We start from the raw sequence: 17836 nt of genomic DNA, 5'->3' as shown, positions 1-17836 counted from the left end.
AAGTTATTTGCATATAATTCTGTCTTTGTCAGAGAGAACATAGAGCCAAATTACGAGCACAAGTGAGCACAGCCACATCACTCCCAAGTTACACAAGGGCTGAATTTGACCTATGGCTTTGAAACTCATGTGCCAGGTCCCATCCCAGGCATGCTGCAGCATGTGAGCAGGAGGTGGGGTTATTTGGGCTGGTTTTGCAGACAACCAATGAGAGCCATAGGGACGAGCAATGCTAGAATATTAGGCTTTTCATAACAGTGGTTCTCACCAGTAGGAATGTGGCGGGGTGGAGTTTGCCCATAGAGCACAGAAATAAACGCTGGAAAGACAGTGTTTTAAGAGTGTGCGCAGCTTGGAGACAGGAACAGCAACGTCACAGCTAGAGGACAATTGGGCTTACGCTTCAAAATGTAAGTGTTGGGTCCAATTTTTTTTTCATCTGCTTTCTAACAGCAAGTGCCTGCAGAATGGCATGACCAGGTTGCTCTTCCTCACCACTGTCGCTGTAAGAAACCCCCGTGGTTTTTCTTCTCCCCGTGACCCCACAGTGAGTGAGCTAGCCCAGGTGACACAGCAGCAGGATGGAGTGTGTAGATGGGGTGTTTAACGCTGGGGATGAAGTGGAATTCTCACTGAAAGAAAAGTTTATAATTTCAGGTGTAATGGGCAAAGTGAAAGTCACATAAATCAGTGACAGAGGGAAATCCAGCTGACCTTTACTGTTGTTCTAACTGGAAAAAAACTTAAAAAACAAGGACTGGTCCTGCAGCACCTGTTGTTCTAACTGTAATGTTGGCACTCACTATAAATTATGGTGCTCAGAGTTCTCGTTTGGAGAACTGTCTGGAGATGACAGGGCTATTGTTGCATGTTGGAATGTATTCCTTTACCCAGTAGCCCATTGTCTCATGTTTAGTGGTTCTCTGTTCGTTGCATTTCGTAAGCAGTGTTTACTGTAACTTGCACACAGAGTCCATTTGTACGTAGGAATTATCAGCGTTCGCCAGAAAGTTAGAGGCCATGTGACAAGATGTGGGGGAGGAAGGGAGTCTGAAATCAGTTCTAGGGAGAGAAACTCTTTCTATTCCAGTGCCCAGGAGATGAGAGCATGCGAGAGAATTTCCTTAAGTAATCAAAAATGAAGTGCTTTTCATCAAAGAGCAGCAAAAAAAGCAGGTGAAACCTAGGAGAAAAGGGAGAGCTGGCAGAGATACAGCATCACTGCCGTTGAAACAGGAAGAGATGGGGGTCAAATCCCCAAATATGATCAGTTCTGGATCAGACTGGATAGCGTGTCTGCTTCTGATACATACCTTGCGAGTCCGTCACTCTTCTCTGATGCCTTAGTGGTATGTTTTATGCCATAGGAGTGTGAGTGTATTACAGTTGGACCTTCTTGAATGGCCCCTTTGATAAGCAGTCTGCCTGCAGAACTGAGATGATCTCACTGCATCTGTTTGCTGGCAGGGCGGGGATGTTGTGCCTGGCCTTCCCTGCAGCTAAGTCACTGGAGTTTACAGCTGCATCTTGGTTTACTGGCATCAGTGTTTTGCCGTGTAGTGCTCTGATATGTGGGTGCCAATTCCCTGCTCTGTTGGGACTGCTAAAGCAGCTGTTCTTCATTTAGTAGAAGGTTTGAAATATTTCAGTGATCTGTGTGCTGCTTACTTGTTCTTATGTTTGGGAGCAAGTACAGTACATAACTTTTCCTTATTTACTTCTTCCACACCAGTGATGATTTTATAGACATCTAGCATATACCCCCCACTCAGTCTCCTTTTTTCTAAGCAGAAAAATTCCTGCCTTTTTAATCTCTCTTCATATGGCAGCTGTTCCAAACCCCTATTAATTTTTGTTGTCCTTTTCTGAACTTTTTTCCAATGCTAAGCTATCTTTTTTTGAGATGAGGCAACCACATTTGTACACAGTAGTCAAGATGTGTGCATACCATTGATATTCTGTCTTAATCTCTATCCCTTTTTAATGATTCCTAACTTTGTTTGCTTTTTTGACTGCTGCTGCACACTGAGAGGATGTTTTCAGAGAACTATCCACAATGACTCCAGGATCTTTCTTGAGTGGTAATGGCTAATTTAGTCCCCATCATTTTGTACATATAGTTGGGATTGTTTTCCAATGTGCATTACTTTGCATTTATCAACATAAACATTAATTTGCCATTTTGTATCCCTGTTACCTAGTTTTGTGAGATACTATTGAAGCGCTTCACAGTCTGCTTTGGTCTTAACTCTCTTGAGGAATTTAGTATCATCTGCAAATTTTGCCACCTCACTGTTTACCCCCTTTTTAATAAGGTTTTCTCTGCTTCCTTGAGGGCTAGAGATTCCATCTTTTAAATATTGTCGACTTTCACGTGACTCCAGGAGCTGGAGCTTAAAGGAAGAAACATGAGAGTTTCCAACACTGTAGTGTGGACTTTACCCCCTCTTGATTTTGTGTGATCTAGAACATACACCCCACTCCAGGAGGAGACAGTCTAATGTTTTATCTCCATACTTCACTTGCAATGGTAGATAGAAAAGGCAGAGGTGTTGCCTATAAAATATTATAAATCAGCTGGGAAGAAAATAAATGAGCTAGAATGATGGAAAGTCAGTGGGCAGCTGGAACTGTTCCTCAAGGAAAGGCTGGTTTGAGTGGGGCAAATAGAAAGAGAGACTATTAGTGGGGTCACAGAGGCAAACATTTGTAGCATCCTCTCCTTTGGCGGGTGTAGATCACATGGGCAGGTTTTGATAGCTGGCAGGAATGTGGGGAGAGGTCAAGAAGGCTGCAGACTCCTTCAGTGTTTAATCTCTTCCATCCATGTATGGAATAGACGTTGATGTGCACTGAGGCATTTGTGGGTGTGCACCACCAGCAGAAACAAAACTTAGCAGTGGTTGCCCTGCCAGCCAGCGGGGTGGCATTTGAATCTCTCCAGCGTGGCCACACAAGCGCACAGCTTACAGGGAACACCGCCTCCTTCCTTTTATTTCCCAAGCAGAGTAGCATTTGACAGCATGCAATAGCTGAACTGATACAATGCACCAATGACCTTGTCTTGCTGGCTAAGTTGGGTGAGCTGCTGCAGCTGATAGCCCATCTAGTTAGGCAAACAATTGTGTGCACTGGTATGGTAAGTAATCCAGATAAAATTAAGTTTGTGGCCATTACCATCAGGTAGCTTCCAATCCCAGAGTACAACCATCAACCCATGCATATCAGGTGGCAACTGGGCAGCTTTTGATAGCTGGCAGGAATGGCAACTCAACTATTTGGGGGAACTTTTATTGACAGTGCTGGGAATGCCTGAAAGATGTGGCAGCTGATGCCAAGTTTAACCCTCTTCAGCAGCCTCCGTGGCAGTGTCTTGACATCCCACTTGTTATGAAGCTGCCATGCTACAGCACCGTACTTATGCCGGCTCTGCTGCATGGAAGTGAAGCAGTGGCGCTGGGGAGGGCTGAAGGACACCAGAATGCTGGTTCCATCAGCTGCTTCATATCAAGTGGCAGCAGCAGATCAGAACAGAGTATTCTGAGCTGAACCCTGCAACCACCTCCACTAGCTTGGGTCTGGCTTCTTGGTATTGGTCTGGAAGGTCAGTTCATTCCAAAGCATGTTTAGTTGGTGGCACAGTGATGCACATACACTAAATATTCAGCTAGACCATCGGATGCTTCTTGTCACGCATCAGGCGGGGAGGCCCTCAGTTTGCAAGGGGAGGGGTGTCACATCCCTGGGGGTTTGCCATGAGGATGAGGAACAGCCGCTTGAAGATTTGCCCCTTGCCAGACATTCTGGCTCCATGTATAGATCTCATTCAGTGTGTGGCTTTCCAGAGTTTTACAAATGTGGAATGTGATGTGCATGGCGGTGGTCCCTGAGGCAGCAGTGCAGCTGCCCAGCCTGGTGTCAGAGTCGCTGGTTCAATTCCTGGGGTGACCAGGACAGACAAAACACTGGGGGATAAACCCATGGGCTAGCCATGAAAACCAGGGACATCCCCAGTGTTCAAGGCCTGTCATCCTTTTGGTGGCCTAAATGGACAGCAAGCACCTGCCAAGAGTAGAGGAGGAAGAGAGTGGAAGTGCTCTCTTTAGTGGCATTGCGCACGCCTGCGAAAACCAACATCAGGATCTGAGATTAGGCAAGAACCCTCGAGCCCGTGCACTGTGGGATATTCCGTCCCAGTGTAATGTTTCCTGCCTTTCAGCCCGGGCAAGATGATCAAGTCCTTCAAACAGACGTTTTTGTCATTGGAGCTGCAGTCACCCAAATGGAGCGCCGCAGAGACCGAGGTAAATGCCGGGGTAGGAGGAGATCACTGTACGAGTGGCACTGCCCATGCGGGCAGATGCTTGCAGCAATAAACTCATTAGTGCTGTCAGGGAAGAAGTCATGCAAGAAGGAAGCTTCCCTTCAACCTCTGCAGCTAGAGCACAGTGGCCAAGTGTGTCTTTGGCCTCATCTACACTAGAAAGGGTTCATGGGTGCAGCTGTCCTGACAAACCCTCCAATGTAAATTCAGCTTTTGCCAGTCCAGGTGGGGTGCCTGCTGACTGGATGAGTAAGGATGTGGATTGGGCTGGAACAAATGGCACAGATGGTTTGGCAGCAGGGGGATGCCCTGTTGGGGCAAGTGACTTGTTGGGGAAAGGGTGTATGACTATGGGGCAGCTGAGGGATTGCGAGGGGCACGCTCCCATGGAGGTGGTGTGGCAGGGAGGTGGGCGCTGGCGGAGACATTCCGGTGACCTGAAAATAAAAGCCCCCTTGACTAAGCGGCGTGCAGTAACTGTAGATCCGTTTCAGGTGCAAGATTATGAGCTGCGTCGCTACGAGACAGCCAAATGGGCAAGCACAGTAATTAAAGGAGAGGTGCAGAAGGAGGCGCTGCGCCAGGGCTTCTGGAAACTCTTCCACTACATTCAGGGGAAGAATGAGAGAGGTATGAAGTCACCCAGGTTTGGAATGGCCAGTGGGAAACCCATGGAGACAGCTGGCTGGAGACAGGACACAAACAAGAATGATCTGGGAACAGCAGTGGTTGGGGGAGATGGGAAATGCACCAGCAATGTCAGCGATGCTAGTCTGGGTGAGTTAATGTGAGACAGGAGCTTTCTTGTCCTTGTTCTTCCAGAGGTGAAGATTGAGATGACTGTGCCAGTGACGTGCTTGGTGAAAACTGGCTGCACTGACTTTAAGGTCTCATTCTTTGTGCCATTCGAGTATCAAGACTCACCGCCGCAGCCCACGGAGCCGGGTGTCTTCATCGAGGAGCGGAAGGGAGAGGCCATCTTTGTCAGGTAGCACCGTCCTGCTGCCGCCTCTTTGGCAGAGGAGCCAGCCAACAGTACAAAGCAGGGTGGGGAGGGCTGGCTGCTGCTTGCAGTTTGACCCTTTTGCTGTTCAATACAGCTGGTAAAGAGAAACCTAGCAGAGAGCACCCCCTTTAGAGCTGCCTTGATTTGTGATGCCCAAAGGCTTGTCTCTCCCAACAAAAATGGGTCCAACAAGCAGCTAGCACCGTGGGTCCAAGCGACTTTGCAAAGCACCAACCTGTGTGGTGAATGGCCAGGGCCCATTATGTACATTAAGATCTGCATGGTCACACCAGCACATGCTGGTTGAACCCCCCCATTAGGAGGTACCTGAGGGCCTTAGCTACACAATATGTAGCCAGATACCATCTGGGAATGTTTAGACCCAGGCTGCTGGTTTAGCCCATTTTAAAGAGGAAGCCCCTATAGGAAATTGAGCTCCAGATCTGGTTTCAAGTGTGGCTCTGGTGACATTCTGGTAAGTGGGAGCCAGCTGAACACTTCAGAATCCAGAATGGCCTCCCTCGTGTTTGAGCTGATCCAACAAAGCCCCTCTCCCTGCTGTCTTCCCCAGGTCCTTTGGGGGGTTTGCCTCCCCAGAGAAGTATGCAGAGGAAGCCCAGGCCCTGTCCAGAATCCTAAAGAAGGCAGGCCAGTCGTTCCATGAAGACTTCTATTACACTGCTGGCTATGACAGTCCCTTCAAGCTCTTCAACAGGCACAATGAAGTGTGGTATTTCAAGAAGTAAACTGGAGAGTGCTGGAGGATGGACCTCGCTTGTCTCTCTTGCTTCCTTGACTTTGTATGTACCAAAGAGACTTTATAGCTTTTTACCTAGGACTATAGATCAGACACCAACTTCAAAAACCCAGATCTCCAAGTACAGAAGGGAAAGGCTGTCACGGAGGAGCTCTGAAGTCTACTCAAACCTGTTGCTGAGGGGTAGCAGAGGTGTGTTTCCAGACCATTTCTTTCTGTGATCTGAAAGCATGTGTGTGTCCTTTGCAGTAAAATGATTTAGGAATTTCCAAAAGTTGTACCCAGACTCAAAGTAGGCAAATAACTGCTACTGTGGGGATAGGCTAGGATAAAGGTGAACTGCATTTTGTGTAGCCACTGTTATAGATGCTTGATTATGCCAAGGTTTGTTTTATCCTGTCCTCAGCAATAGGACACCCAGTTTTAACCATAGATGGGGGAGTGGTTGGGGGTGTGGGGAGAGAAGTGTACCAGCTTATGCCACTTACCTTTTAGTCTGAATAACCAGATTCACACTTAGTGTGGTAGTAACAATGCTAGTTGAGATTAATGGACTTTCTATACTACACTAACTTAATGACCTTTTCTCTTTAATAACGGTGTCTGAGTTTTTATAAACTGCTGTATTTCAAGGATGGCTTCTGTAGCTGTTTATCCTGGGCAATGGGATTTAGAAGCCAGCCCCACAATCCTGGGCTGTAGGGTGCAGCAGCACACTGCACTTACAGCTGGAGAGGCTCACTATTGCAGATACACTTGTATGTGTTATGGGGTTGGTTGTAGATCTCCACCACTACAGCTGCTCTTCCTAACAGGTGGGGCTTTAGCTTAGACTTTACTTAGTAAACTGCTAGAGGTATCACAGAAGGTACCAGCCCCGCCACTAGCAGTCACCAAATTGATCTTATTTGAGCCTAGCAGTCAGTGACGTGACTAGCAGCCAAAGCCTACTGCAGTGCCAAGCCAGGCCCTTGTACCTTTTAAACAGGTCCATGGGCATTTAGTGTTATGATGGGAAGTAGGAAGAGTCCTGTTGGAGAAGAGCTGCATGGGAGAGGGAAGCCCTAGTACACCCTTCCTTGAGGGGAAGAGTCCTAAACACCTTGACTGTGTCTACATTGGCATGAATTTCTGGAAATGCTTGACGGAATAGTATTCCATTTTCAGTTTTTCCAGAAAAGGAAGCTGCTTTTCCAGAAAAGCGTCTGTGGCCAATGTAGATGCACTTTTCCGGAAAAGAGCCCTGCTTGCCATTTCCACGATTGGGGTTTTCTGGAAAAAACTACTAGGCTGTCTCCAGTGGCCCTTTTCCAGAACAGTGTTCTGGAATAAGGACTTATGCCCAAGTGGGAGCAGAATAGTTTTTCCAGAATAGTGGCTGATTTTGTACATTGTTGCTTTTCCAGAAATTCAAGGGCCAGTGTAGACAGCTCGCAGCTTATTCCAGAAAAGCAGCTGATTTTTTGGAATAAGTGGCCCAGTGTAGACCACCCCCCTGTGATTGACTGGTCAGGGCTTCCTGATCAACCAGTCAATTGTGATCAAGAGGTTGGTGATTACAGGCTTAAGCCCACTGTCTGGTTAGATTTCCCCATTAGTGCTATGGTACAAGTCATCAGTCCTCAACCATTTGGGGCTGCCACACACCTACAGCACAAGAATAGCTTAGGCCAGCCCTTGGTCACTCAAGTGGTAAAAGTTGTTTATATTTACATCTACTCTAGACTGACAGGAGCTCTACAGCATCACAGCCTAAACAATTAAGTTTAGCTTATAGTATATTTTAAGAGACCACATCTTGAAACCGAGTAAAAGTACAAACTCCAGGGGTGCCATTTAGGTTTATTAATACATTTAAGAGAACAGCCTTTTTACTTTTAAAAGCAGTTGAAATACAGTAAATGTTTGTCTAGTTTAAGATGTGGGTCTTATAAGCAAGGTAGTGTTTTAACATTGACACCCACTACTGCAGAAAGGGCTCTGGTCTCTTCTCTCCCCCACCATGGCCACTACCAGCCATCTCAGAAGGGCAGAATTTGGACATTAGAATATCTCCTACTTCTCCCTCCCCTGCAGGAACCCAATAGGAAACAGACAAGAGTTGCCCTCCCATCACTCTGAAAATTAGAGGCTGTCCACTGCTCACCCTCCTAATTAAGGGCAGGAAATTTTGTATGGAGCAGTGTTAGAAAGTAATTGACAAGGTGTTACTAGAATGCTAGTTGAGCACTCAAGAGCCATGTGTGACATGCCAGGGTTTCAAGGATCCAGAGTAGATGTCCCTATCAAACTGTGCTAGCACAAAACTCCTGCTTCTTCACTGTTGCTCCAGCACTGGGAAGTGTCCACCAAATCTTACAGCTCTTCACACTGCAAGGAGAGAATAATGTTTAGGGTGAAGCTCTGAACTTAAGTACAAGATATTTATTAACAGGAATGGATCAGAACTTAGGTTTTCCATCACTCATCAGAGAGAGAGTTCAAGCTAAGTAGTAATCATCATCTATCCATTCCAACAATGCTTCTATCACGGATTAGTGCTGAATGCTAGTAAAGCCATACCCACCTTTCTGGTTCCTCAAGTGGTCAGGCATAGCTTGCTTCCTAGAAAGGAAAAATGGACAATAAGACAATAAGAATAAAATTGAAGTGTACTACTGATGGAGAACTTCAGAAAGAGTGGAACAAATTAAATAAAAAATGGAGGGCTACCTATCTCAGAACTGGAAGGGACCTTGAGGTCATGGAGTCCAGTCCCCTGCCCTCACAGAAGGACCAAGTACCATCCCTGACAGACTTGCCCCAGATCCCTAAATGCCCCCCCAGATTGAACTCTCCAGCCTGGGTTTAGCAGGCCAATGCTCAAGCCACTGAGCTATCCCTCCCTGTCAGGGTCACAGTACTGGAGCTCACTGGGCAGAAAAGTTTGTGTCTGTAAAAGTGGCAAGTGCACATGGCAATGTGCAGTAAGAATGCCACTTTCACAGTCACTTAAGCCAACAGTCTGTAGTGTCAGGATTCAGCAATAGCTAGATGCATCAGACAGGAGGGAAAGAAAGCTGTGCTCGTCAGAGTTCTGCTGAACTATCTTGCCAGCCCAGTATTGGGGTGTTGGGTTTCAGGCTGTCAGCCCTGTTTCCATGCTCCTGCTTTAGGAGAGGTAAGTGAAACAGACTAAGTTACTTGCCCCTTTAAAGCCAGCACATATTAATCATTTGATTGAGTCACCATGTATCTTAGGGTGACTAAAATGAGCTTCTAACTTTGACTGCATCAATCGTGGTGTTAGCATATGGTCATCACAGCAAATAGCTCAATCCTGCTCTCTTTAGCATCAATGGAAGCAAGAGACACAGTGCCAATGGCCAGTCATGTTATCTAATGGTTCATGAAGAACCAGGTGAACATTCCTGCTTGGTTAAGAGTCAGGAGAATTCTCCTGCCAACAGCAGAAAGAGCATCATGGGAGCCAGCAGCTAAATTCCCTCCACCCAACCCCCAGTCCAGCGCTCCTCCCCAAAGCTGAAAGCCCTATTTAAGAGCCCTCACCCCAACACTAAGCTGTCCTGGAATCAAGAGATTCCAAAAGACATAAGCCTGGAAAAAAGTCACTAATGTTTAACACAAGCTCCCAGTACTCTGCTTTAGCCTTACCTCTCAGGCAGGCAGGATTGCTTTACAATGTTTGACCAGCTTCATTCTGGAACAGAATTACATTTTTACAAACATGTTCTGGTTGATTGAGTTAGTAGACAGCTTGAGTTCTGTACTGTTTCAGCATAAGTGTCCTCCTCATTCTCTTTCAGAGAGATTCCCATTGTTTACAACAAAAAATCATCATTAACAGTACACACAGACAGCATTTCACGCTTGTATGTGGAACAGTTCTCATTCACTGCTGCTGGAGCTAAACAATACCACTATACTTCAGTATACAGAGCTGAAAGTCACACAAACACACAACCCTAATTCCAACTTGCCACAGGGACGGCTAGCATGCACACAAAAATATTAGATCAGGGAAGATACAGAATGCTGTTAGGTTGGTGTGACTTCTTCTGGGATGCCTCTGCTTTTTACAGTCAACAATAAAATTCAGTTTTATGAAGCCAATCTCACTGCTAGTTAAGATTCCTTCTCCACTTCACTTTCATAATGAGTGAAAGTATCAGATAAATGCAACAGCAGCCAATTTAGCATGAAGTCACAAGTTAAAGTGATATTACCTCAACTTAGTGATCCTTTATCCGGGAAGAGTGCCCTAGCTCTGAAATAAAAAAAAATTCAAATGTAAAATTCAAATTCTTCGCCCTGCCTGCAAACACAGTATTCGCTTCAAAGCCTCAGTGTGAAGTTTTCAGAAACGTGTTCTGTCCACTACTCTTATAATTCAGGTCCTCACAGGCTTTGATTCCAGCCCCAAACCAGGCATCCCTGTTCAGGCTGTAAATGAAAGTAAAGAGGAAAGGGAACCTGGAATCCAGATTAAAACCTCCCAACTGCCTATCTAAATGCTTTCACAGCCAGAATCCTCACTGAACACTGGAGGAACACCCTCCCAGACACCAATATCCATATTGGTAAATTTGCAGCTGAATCTGACTTGTGGTGTGAGTGTGTTCTGTCTGCCCAGCTCTGCTCATGTTAAAAAGAAAAAAGCATTTTCTCACCCCACCCCGACTACAATAGGAACAAGAGCTTACTCCAAGGTGTACCTACTACAACTGCAAGCTTAAAAATGTGTAGTTTTGACAATATGACGTGTGTTTCTTGGACCACAGTTAAAGACCTCAGTATTTAAGTGAAAGCCAGCCCCAGACGGCCCAATGGAAGGTTGGTTCCATCACACAATGCAGTTACTTTTACATTATTAAAACCCAGCTAGTTTGCCACAACACCCACAAAGGAACAAAATAAAATACAAACCTCAGTTGAAACGCTGTCGTGATCATCTGTCAATCTTCTAATAATGCTTAATGGGGACAAAAGAAAGTGGTTTCAAGTAACCGAGTTAGTAACCCAAATGAGCAAGACTAACATGCTCAATTAGATGTCCTCTCAATCTACGAGTTGAAAACTAGCAGCAGTGACCAACTGAAGCTTGAACCAGCTTTCTAAAAGCAGTGTGAATTTAATCATTTACGGAAGTGAGCAAATCATTCTATGGACCATCCAAAACAGTAGAGGTTTCAGACCCTGTCACCTCAGAGAAGTTCAGATGTATCATTTAAATTGGTAGTTAGGGCAAAGGGGACACATTCTAACAGCTGAGAAGGTACACTGCACTCCATGGGTTGAGCACAGCCGGTCCCTGACTTACGAACGGGTTATGTTCCGAACAGCTGGTTGTAACTCAATGTGTTCAGAAGTCGGACCCCATTCATTTCAATGGGACGATGCTGTTCATAAGCACAGATCGACGTTCGTAAAGTCGGGGCCATGCTTAATAGGAGGTTGGTCGTAAGTGTGTAAATGCGTTTAAGTGGGGGACCAGCTGTACACACATTTTAAAACCCCTGCCACTGGCTAGAGGACACTGCCTCACTTCTAAATTGGCAAGAGCAAGACTGTAACCTCAGAGTAAATGGAACGGAAAGGAGTAATATCACTGACATTCATTTGGCAGAATCTAATTTCATCACTGGTTACAACAATGCTCCTCCTAGCTACAAGTTAAACACGGGTCCAAACAAATTAAATACACTCACCTAAGTTTATTGAAGCCAAGGCCTAAAAAAAAAAGAAGTGAATCCATTAGCTTTTTTATCTCTCCATGAGTATAAAATAGAATGCAGTTCTGAGCACAGTAAAACAGTATCTTAATTTACAGGGTCTTTCAGTAATGAAGCAGTCCACATATTGATTTCAGGTCAGACATTTGTCAACATCATTATAAACCCTGAAGGGACAATTGCTACATGGATGAGCCTGCCACACGAGTCATCCTTCAAAAATCCAGTGAGTTGTGTATTCACAGATCTCAAAACAAAGCATTACCTATGGTGAAGCACTGCCTTGGATTATCCTTAAGTGACCCAGCAGGCTAATGCCTAAAATCTTAGGGCAGAAAAGTTAAGGACAAGCCAGGAAATCCCATCCTACTGCAGCAGACCTTTAGAGGGGTCAGCCCCTGGTCACCAGGCTATAGCTGGGAACCAAACAGGCAAACTTTTTTGGTACACTGAGGTCAATGGCCAAGTTAAAACCAAAGCTTTTACTAGTTTTGCTGACTACTTACCACTGCTAATCATAGCACTGTCCACATCCAAGTTACAGGCCTGGAATGAAGCAGAGTGTCAGGGAAATTCAGAGAATCAACCATGAAACAGGAAAATCCAAGCCAAATGCCTGAAAAATCAGATAGAGCTAATTACAGACCTCCATGGCTGAGTCAGTCTGTTTGCATTTCATCATACAGGCTGCTTGTGTGGACCAAACAATGGGCAGCAATGTGGTGGGGAAAGGCCAGCCAGTTAGATTTACAGCTCACACTGAGTGAAGATACTGTTAGTGTTGGGACCCTTGACAATTCTTCCAGCATCTTAACTATTTTAGAATGGGACATGCAGTAAGCAATCAGCATGTGTTTTTATAGAGGCTTATAACACATTCTGGTTAGTTAGAACCTCTGAAGTGAGGCACACTCTAGAATTCCCCTTAAGTTAAATACAATACTTACATGATATCCAAGCACCTTTGGAAGCCTGCATCTACAAGAGAAAACTGGTATTATTCGAGGCCTGTAATAAGCTTCTTTAGTATTTTATTTTTATGTGTAAAACTGTATCAGTGGGTAGTCAATTTTATCCTCATTAGGATCAGAGACCTGATTCAACATCATGTACAGCAAGCAACCTGCTTTTAATTACACAGGACATCCTCCTCTAACCTAGAAGATAAGCACTTACCTGAGAAGCCTACAGGAATCTTCCACTAGACCCTCGGGGGCCATAAAATAAATCACTCCTTCTTGGGTAGGCCTCATGATTTAACTTAGGTCATCAGCACTTGGATCTAAGCACCCAGGTAGGCTTAGCCTGGGTACAAGCAGCCTAATTCAAATATGCTTTGCAGTCTCTCCACTAATGCTGCGTTTACCTGTGTGTTTGTAGGACTTCTGGGTGCACACCCCATGGCTCTAACGCATTCATTGAGCTGTATACCCTGGGACAGGCCAGCTAGGTATGTGAACAGGAGTGTAGCAAGGCTCTTACTCTGGTGTGGCCACTAAGGTAACTGCAGTCAAGACCTAGGCCTCAGGCCTTGTTCATATCTGCCTACCTCCCAAATAAAGACACAGGGCTCCTTCTGAAGCAAACCCTGACTAACTTACATTTCTTTCATCTGCCAAAAGATGCTGACATACAGATTAGCCTCTCCCTCTGCAATTCTCATCTCTGCTCGAGCTGCTTACTGCTCTACTCTTACGGACAAAGATTTCAAAGGCCGTTCCTTCCCCACAGTTAGTCAATAGTAAGTTTAGCCTCCAAACAAGGTATTTTATCTTGTATCTAAAAATATTAGCCAACCAAGGAGTGTTTAGGCACCATAGAAGCACATTAAGCACTCCCTGTTCTGAACTACTTGTTCTAAACAGATGGGCCAGGGGAGGAAAAAAAAGTGAGAAATGAGGCATCTGGAGGAATCTGCAGCAGAACCAAGAATTAAACCTAGTACTCCAAGTCATGATTCAATCTTAAAATCTTTGCTGCCCTCCTTCCCCAGAGCAGGTCCAATACTACAAATACTTGAATACATTGAAAGTTACCTATTATTTGCTCCCTTCCCCTTAACGAGAATTTTAGCCAAAATACCCAATAACTAGTGCTACCACTAGTTTGGATTTTTCAAGCCCAAAGGAAATCCAAACTTTAAAGTTTCCCACTGCCAATGTTAAAACTCAATCATAGGCTAGAAGCAAAAGTATTTACAATTAAACAGGTCCTCTAAGTTACCTTCTGTATTCTCCTTACAAACAGTAAGTCACTGTGTTCAAGTTGGATTTTCCCCCGTATGCATCAGGCAGGTGGTGGGCAGAAGCCATCTATTTAACAGTGCCTGTAAAGACAAGACACTATGATACCTGTATCACTAATTTATTTATTATTTGTATTGCTGGAGCACATGGGTCCTCATCTATGAGGAGTCTCCTATTTCTGCAAAGGACTGTACTGACAGAACAGAGACAGTCTCTGCCTCAAACAGCCAACCATGCAAGAATAAAACAAGGTAATGGAGGGAAGACAGACTTTGGGGTGGGGGCAAGAGAAGGACAAAAACTAAACAAGCCAGATATGGCATCACCATGTTAAGACACTACTAAGGCTAAATGTAAATCTGTGCTTCACCTTATGTTCATTTGTGGGAAGACCCCCCCCCCACCACCCAACTTTGAGAGTCTACTCCAGTTACTCGAGACTGGCTTGCTTATAGCAAAAAAGTAGTTGTGCCAAGTCTTTCAGAACACTTTAGACAAGCAGAGAGGACACTTTCCATGTGAACTAGCTGCTGGAGTAATGCTCAAGCCACTGGAGGATGCATCAGATAGGAGCGAAAGACAGTACAGCATGTTCTTCATAGACCATCTGCTGAACTATGTTATCATCATATACAGCCTCCACTGGAGATGAATGAGTGGCAGTTGAAAATACAAAGCCCCTTAAATTTAAATGTAAACTGAAGCATTTAAACTGTCTGAAAAACAAGACAGACTTGGGGAGTCCACAACCAACCTGCCCCGTCCCGCCTGAATGATTTACCTTTCACACCAGCATTTGCCTTCCAGGACCTACATGAAAAGAAAAGGAAGTTACACACCATTTCAGCATTTCTAATGTGTACTGGGGAGGATCATGACAGCCAGATACATCAGATAGGAGCGAAAGACAAAATTGTTTTCGTCACTGTGGATTCTGCTGAACTATGTTATCATCATTGTATTGGCTTTAAGCTATTTTTCTAAAAAGGAATGTGGTTTAGTTTGAGCTAACAAGAAATATGGAGTGGTTCTAGAGAAAGCTACCCAACCAGAAGACAATCCAAGAGCCTCCAAGAAATAGCAAGAGTTAAAATTGTTCTGCTGCATTCAACTGATACAGAACCCAAACAGGTTCTTGACCCAGCCTAGTCATTGCACTGAATCAGTTCCATAAAGGAAGGAGAAACCCACAAAAGAACCATGAAGATGTTTTGTTTCTTACCAGAGAATCCATCTTGTATGGCGATTCTAAAGTCCTCCACTAAATCCTGAGGAAAGAGGAAAGTTATGAAGCCGATTCAGTCATCTATAGATTAAACTGCTCATGACTAATGTTGTGCCTCAGTTTGAAATACAGGTGGTTGAGAGTTCTCATCATTCTCTTGAGTCAAGAGTAGCAAATAAGTGTCATCATTGTGGCACAAGCAGAAACTGGCATTAAGCTGCTGGAACATGTTTAACTAGCATGCCAATCAGATTAAAAATAAGGCATCTAGACCACAATTTAGATGCAGTTCTCCTTAAGGTTAGCTTCCCTCATTTATGATAAAAATTAAACATGATTTTTACCTTGGCAAGTGTCACTAGGTCTTGACCTCCTAACAAAAACAAGAAAACCACACACTTAAGGCATTGCTATTAAAAAGTTAAATATCAGAGATAACAGGCACTGAATAAGCCTCAGAATAGAGTTCTCAGAAATCCCTTCTGTCCACTACTCTTATATTTATAGCATCATCGGCCATTCAGTTTAATAGCAGTCTTTAATGCAATTGTAGCAATTGGCCCCTCCCTCCCAAAAAGTGAATTCATTGTTTAGCCCCTTCAGGTGACCTCCAAAGATGCAAAAAAGTGTTACTAGTGGAGGGAATGGAGAATTACATCATGCAGTATCCCTTTGACTGAAGGGAGACAAAGCACAGGAAAAAAAATGGTGTTCACCCACTGCAGTGAGTGCCGGTACAGGCACAGAAGGCCAATTCAGAGTAATTTGCTATATAAGAGCAACACTGGCTCTGCACCTGGAGAGATCAGCCAGGAACTACAGATTTCTTGAGATTAGTCAAACATCTTCAAGTGGGCTTGTAGTAGGCCAGATGGTACTCTGCCACCTCCCCCCCATTAAAACCTATATTTAAAAAGCAATTCCTACCAGTTTTGTAGTTACCAGCGAAGAACGAACTTGCTTGATGCATCATGGCTAAACACAGAACGTTATAATGGTCAAAATTTCCTCAGTTTCAGAAAAAAGCCTAGCAAGATAGTGTGAAAATGTCTTGTCATGTTGACGACTCTAAAATGACCCATTCCAGAACAGCTACACCATATGCTGCACAAGTTCATCTACATCTGTTCTGTAGGCTGTTAGTTCACCAACTATCAAGAAGCCCATTAATACAAACTAGACAGCCTTTTGCAACAAGAAAAATCCAGCCACCTTTAAAGGGATATTAGTTACCCACCACTGCTTCTTCCGTGCAATTATAACCTTTACAGGCACTTAGTCACTCAGGCAACCACTAATACAATTTGATTGTTCCCAACTAGGTATGCTATTGCCCAGTAGCAAATACAACCCATGTCTCGCTCAGAGATGTTGGTATTCATCATGCTCTCAGATGTCCCTACCAACATGGTTTTCATCACATGCAGGTACATGGGAGGGCAAGTTCATCAAATGAGACACGGCACTGTCCCATTTTAAAAAAAGGAAGCCTGTTAACTATTACTATGGCAAAACCATGGTTGTATTGAGGCCTGCCTGCTCCTCCAGATAGGATTAGGAAATTCAACATGTTCCACCAGGCCACGTGTTCTCGGGCAATAGTCCTGTAATTCTACTTCAAGGTATTCCAATTTACTCCAAGGGTGTTTCCACTTTCTAGCTACACTGATATTTCCAATTCCATCTGCACCGTCACCATTTGGCCTGGAAGAAATACCAGCCTGTGTCCCACGTGTGATGACCCTGACTAGGGCTCTACACAGCATTATAAACCAAGAGGCTCAGGGCCGTGTAACTTTTGATCTATTTCTACAAGCGGCTCAGTCCTAACAAGCCTGTGTTTGAAGAGCTTTAGAGGAAGGCAAAGCGAGGCCTATTGACGAGTCCAGGCTTGCCCCCCCCCCCCCCCCCGACCGGTCTAATTCTCTAAGATAGTGGTTCCCAGGCTCTCTCCCGTGCAGACCCGAGAACAGAAGGCCGCAGCGCTGCAGTGGCCTGGCTCTGTTGAAGACCCGCCCATTCCGGAGAAGCTAAGGGCAGAGTCCCTCTCCCGGCAGGGCACCACGTGCAGCCCCAGCCAACACCCCTCTGGCGCCCTCCCAGAAGCCGCCTGCAGACCCCCGCCGCCCACGCGGAAGACCCGCTCCTCGGAACTACAACCCCCAGCATGCACCGCTCCGCCGGGGCCCAGCGCTCGCGGCCCCCCCCCCCGTTAACGCCAATGAAGCAGCCCAGGCTTCGCGCCGCTCCCTCGCGAGGAGCCAGCGCCACACACGGGGGGGGGGGGGGGGAGATAATCCGCCTCCATCCGCCTCAGCCCGCGCCCATCGGCGGCAAAGCGCCTCCCGCAGCGGCCGCCCAGCGCCCCGCGAGCGCGATGGGCTCGGTCCCCCTCAGCCCCGAGGCCGCAGAGGCGCGCGCCACTCACCGGCCCGCAGCGCACCCGCCGGCTGAAGGCGCGGAGGGAAGGAAGGAAGGGGGGCGGCGCCAGCGGTATATATACCCGCCCCGCCGCGCGGTCACGTGACCAGGGCGCTGCCGCTCCT

The 17836-nt window shown here is 45.7% G+C and overlaps 1 protein-coding gene, 1 long non-coding RNA gene and 9 other non-coding genes across 11 annotated transcripts; 1 reads left to right on the top strand and 10 right to left on the bottom strand.

Moving 5' to 3' along the window:
• Positions 1-252: 252 nt before the first annotated feature.
• Positions 253-14780, top strand: LOC102455460 (heme-binding protein 2-like). Its single transcript, XM_006139361.5, has 5 exons — positions 253-410; positions 4220-4304; positions 4819-4954; positions 5147-5312; positions 5902-14780. The coding sequence occupies exons 2-5, from the start codon at positions 4230-4232 to the stop codon at positions 6074-6076; spliced, it is 552 nt and encodes a 183-aa protein (XP_006139423.1). The 5' UTR covers positions 253-410; positions 4220-4229; the 3' UTR covers positions 6077-14780.
• LOC102455120 (uncharacterized) lies at positions 7910-17805 on the bottom strand. The gene is made up of 14 exons (XR_016350293.1): positions 17719-17805; positions 16218-16265; positions 15635-15663; positions 15288-15333; positions 14847-14875; positions 14043-14145; positions 12767-12797; positions 12326-12365; positions 11796-11817; positions 11014-11059; positions 10314-10354; positions 9742-9787; positions 8654-8691; positions 7910-8457 (listed from the first exon to the last, which is right to left on the bottom strand). It is a non-coding gene; the product is annotated as an uncharacterized LOC102455120 (long non-coding RNA).
• LOC112544087 (small nucleolar RNA SNORD81) lies at positions 8522-8600 on the bottom strand. The gene has a single exon (XR_003087411.1). It is a non-coding gene; the product is annotated as a small nucleolar RNA SNORD81 (small nucleolar RNA).
• Positions 9855-9936, bottom strand: LOC112544088 (small nucleolar RNA SNORD79). Its single transcript, XR_003087412.2, has one exon. It is a non-coding gene; the product is annotated as a small nucleolar RNA SNORD79 (small nucleolar RNA).
• Positions 11659-11734, bottom strand: LOC112544089 (small nucleolar RNA SNORD47). Its single transcript, XR_003087413.1, has one exon. It is a non-coding gene; the product is annotated as a small nucleolar RNA SNORD47 (small nucleolar RNA).
• Positions 11920-11983, bottom strand: LOC112544084 (small nucleolar RNA SNORD78). Its single transcript, XR_003087408.1, has one exon. It is a non-coding gene; the product is annotated as a small nucleolar RNA SNORD78 (small nucleolar RNA).
• Positions 12442-12506, bottom strand: LOC112544080 (small nucleolar RNA SNORD44). The gene has a single exon (XR_003087404.1). It is a non-coding gene; the product is annotated as a small nucleolar RNA SNORD44 (small nucleolar RNA).
• Positions 14620-14704, bottom strand: LOC112544082 (small nucleolar RNA snR60/Z15/Z230/Z193/J17). Its single transcript, XR_003087406.1, has one exon. It is a non-coding gene; the product is annotated as a small nucleolar RNA snR60/Z15/Z230/Z193/J17 (small nucleolar RNA).
• Positions 14948-15030, bottom strand: LOC112544081 (small nucleolar RNA snR60/Z15/Z230/Z193/J17). The gene has a single exon (XR_003087405.3). It is a non-coding gene; the product is annotated as a small nucleolar RNA snR60/Z15/Z230/Z193/J17 (small nucleolar RNA).
• On the bottom strand, positions 15742-15808 carry LOC112544085 (small nucleolar RNA SNORD75). The gene has a single exon (XR_003087409.1). It is a non-coding gene; the product is annotated as a small nucleolar RNA SNORD75 (small nucleolar RNA).
• LOC112544079 (small nucleolar RNA SNORD74) lies at positions 16644-16723 on the bottom strand. The gene has a single exon (XR_003087403.1). It is a non-coding gene; the product is annotated as a small nucleolar RNA SNORD74 (small nucleolar RNA).
• Positions 17806-17836: the final 31 nt, after the last annotated feature.

The sequence above is a fragment of the Pelodiscus sinensis genome, chromosome 9, assembly GCF_052426305.1.
Source record: "Pelodiscus sinensis isolate ZL-2025 chromosome 9, ASM5242630v1, whole genome shotgun sequence".
Lineage (NCBI taxonomy): Eukaryota > Metazoa > Chordata > Testudines > Trionychidae > Pelodiscus > Pelodiscus sinensis.
The sequence above is the reverse complement of the archived record's forward strand: the minus strand, read 5'-3'. Positions and strand labels throughout refer to the sequence as shown.